Raw genomic sequence first — 2588 nt, 5'->3', positions numbered from 1 at the left:
TTAAAATCAACGTTACTATATTTTTTTCAGTATAATACCGACCCGTGTATCCTCCGCTCCAAGAGCACAAGCTCCTTCGAAGCCACCGAGTTCCGTGGTACTCAATGTTTATTAAAACATTTTTAGATAATCCCAAATAATATACACGCCAGTATGGATACAACGAACATACAATGCATAGTTTATTCTGCAACATTGCAAAACGAAGAATACTTAAAAATTCTTTTGCACGTAACGTCGCAAGTAAACGCGATTAAACAGTTAATGGCGCGTCATATCGATTTCACGTTTGCGCGCGGAATATAGAAGAACTTCCGGCGGTCGACTAAATCCTCCAACGTGTTCAAATCAGGCAGCACAGACGGGATCTCGAAGGGAAGATTGGGACGCGCGACTATCAGCGGCGCTTGGCTGGAGCTGGAAAACCGAACGTTCGTGTCGACTCTGTTGCGATTGCTGGGTGTGTAATATGCCTCGGTGGACGTCGCTTGTTTGGGATAGTAAGGATCGTATTCCAGCTCGTTCGGTACCAGCGGCTTCAAGGACATCGTCAAAGCGTGCACGGGAATCTCCGTGGTGGATTTTACGTAAGTCGTATGAGCGCTGGCTTGAATCGATCGTAAAGTCTCCGAATATGGATGGAAATCACTGTTGTAACTCGACAAGGGAAACTTCTCGCGCGGAGGAGATGGACGCTGGTTATCCTCCGACGTTGTCGCTATCGTAGGCGAAGAATTCGAGAGCGGCTCGTATGGACGATTGAAATATACGGTATTTTTGTCGCGAGTCTCCGACAGTGATAAAGACAACGATTGAGTAGTTGATTTGGGTTCGTTATGTGGATTCCAAGCATCAATCTGTTTGGTAGGCGGCCGAGCGGTGGAAATGCGGTTTCTCGAATCGGTGTCGCATGTCGTACAGGTGTCGGTGATTTGCCTAGCTTGATTCCTTAAGAATAGACTCGCGCGGAAGACGAAGCCGGATTGGAATTTGTTAGGCATGGATTTGTCAGGCCGTTGAATCACTTGGAAGGAACGCGAAAACGACAATCGATCATCGTCGAGCGAGTTGATCGATTCCACCGGGGATCTCGTCGAGGAAGCTGCGCGCACAATTTCCTCGTCGACGTTCTCGTTTGGAAATTGAGTCGACGGGTGAACGGTCGCTTGGCAGTCGACCAGATGAGCGTGGTCACATGTCAAGGCGTCTTGACGAAAAGCCGTTTCCTCGGGGCATCGGTAAGTGAATTTGTTCCCGTGATCGTCACACGTGTGATATATCTTGCAGTTCGCCTCGACGTCAGCGTAGAATCCCATAGGCCGGTTGAAACAGGAGAATCTCGTTCTGACGGTTGGCGGAGTGGTATTCTGCGTGGGCGAACATGCATTGAAATCGTACAACTCGAAGACGTTTATTCGCGTTTGTGCAAAATCGAGACAACTTAACGCATCTGTAAACTTGTATAAGTATAAGCAATTCCTCGTTTTTTACGTCATCAGTATTTATACACAGCTAATCCGATCGTTAACATAATGCGTTAACGTTTGGCGTTACTTACGAAAACTTCTTCGGCGCGGGCAATAATGACGAATAGCGTGCATCGTAGAAGATATGACTGTAGAATCCAGTGTAACGCCATTTTTTTTAAACAAAAATCTAAGATTATACTAAAGGATTACGTGAGATCGAAATTACGCGGAAAGCAACAGGAGCTCCGTTCCCATCGTCTAGAAGATCACTACACGGCGTTACAAGAAGTTCAAGTGAAAGTAACTCGAGGATGAGTCTGAAGCTGTTCTCTCCCTCCTCACATCCTTTACTTCCCCTCTCTTCGCCTTTCCTGACAATATACCTGGCACACTTAACGCATCCTATCTTATTTATCATCTATTGTTCCCTATGCGAATGGACGCGTACGCGATCTACTCGCGTTGCAAATCGAAATCGAACAAGAAGTAAGGGAATCATCCTGCGTGAAAGTTAGGTATTGAGGTGAACATCGATATATTATGTGATGTTATAGCAGAAATACTATGACATACTCGTACTTACTTTGAATCTATAAATTATATCTACGTGTAAAGCGCCGGTACCAATTCATTCACATTTCACATTTCAAAATATATGCGATAAGTTGAGCTAGCTTACAAGAATAGGAATAAGAAAAAGTGTCGAAAGCAAACAACTGATGGAAAATGGAATAAGTACACAAAAAAAGAAAGAATCAAATTAGAACTTATATACTCGTATATACGCAACAATCTATGATCTTCTTATAAAAATTTCAACTTTTTATTTTAACTTTTTTTCTTAGTTGAACTATATAAAATACTTCATTCAAGCAAGTTTTCTTCGTTTAACGATAATAATCTCGTTTCAAGATTTCCACGAAGTGGAACCACAGTTTGAACCACAGTTGCAAGAATGCACAGAAAAGAAGAATATTCTTGATTTTAAACTAAAGATGTTTTCAAATCAAGAATATTCTTCTTTTCTGTGCATTCTTGCAACTGTGGTTCAAACTTCTTATATTAGCTGACATCAAATTAAGCCTGGCACTAGTTAGAGTGTTACGTCCAAAAGCTATA

The 2588-nt window shown here is 42.7% G+C and overlaps 1 protein-coding gene across 1 annotated transcript; it reads right to left on the bottom strand.

Annotated features, from left to right (window-relative positions):
• Window positions 1-252: 252 nt before the first annotated feature.
• Window positions 253-1752, bottom strand: LOC139773671 (uncharacterized). Its single transcript, XM_071708278.1, has 2 exons — window positions 1559-1752; window positions 253-1367 (listed from the first exon to the last, which is right to left on the bottom strand). The coding sequence occupies exons 1-2, from the start codon at window positions 1637-1639 to the stop codon at window positions 273-275; spliced, it is 1176 nt and encodes a 391-aa protein (XP_071564379.1). The 5' UTR covers window positions 1640-1752; the 3' UTR covers window positions 253-272.
• Between the last annotated feature and the right edge of the window lie 836 nt (window positions 1753-2588).

This window comes from Temnothorax nylanderi, unplaced genomic scaffold, assembly GCF_030848795.1.
Source record: "Temnothorax nylanderi isolate EJ_2023f unplaced genomic scaffold, tnyl_v1.0 TNYL_tig0065_pilon, whole genome shotgun sequence".
Lineage (NCBI taxonomy): Eukaryota > Metazoa > Arthropoda > Insecta > Hymenoptera > Formicidae > Temnothorax > Temnothorax nylanderi.
The sequence above is the reverse complement of the archived record's forward strand: the minus strand, read 5'-3'. Positions and strand labels throughout refer to the sequence as shown.

Bases quoted from the DNA above. Each gene is read 5' to 3' on its own strand.
- LOC139773671 (XM_071708278.1), bottom strand. From the start codon at position 1,639: ATGGCGTTACACTGGATTCTACAGTCATATCTTCTACGATGCACGCTA. The intron at 1,368-1,558 runs GTAAGTAACGCC...TCGCCCACGCAG, and splicing joins CCCGCGCCGAAGAAGTTTTC to AATACCACTCCGCCAACCGT.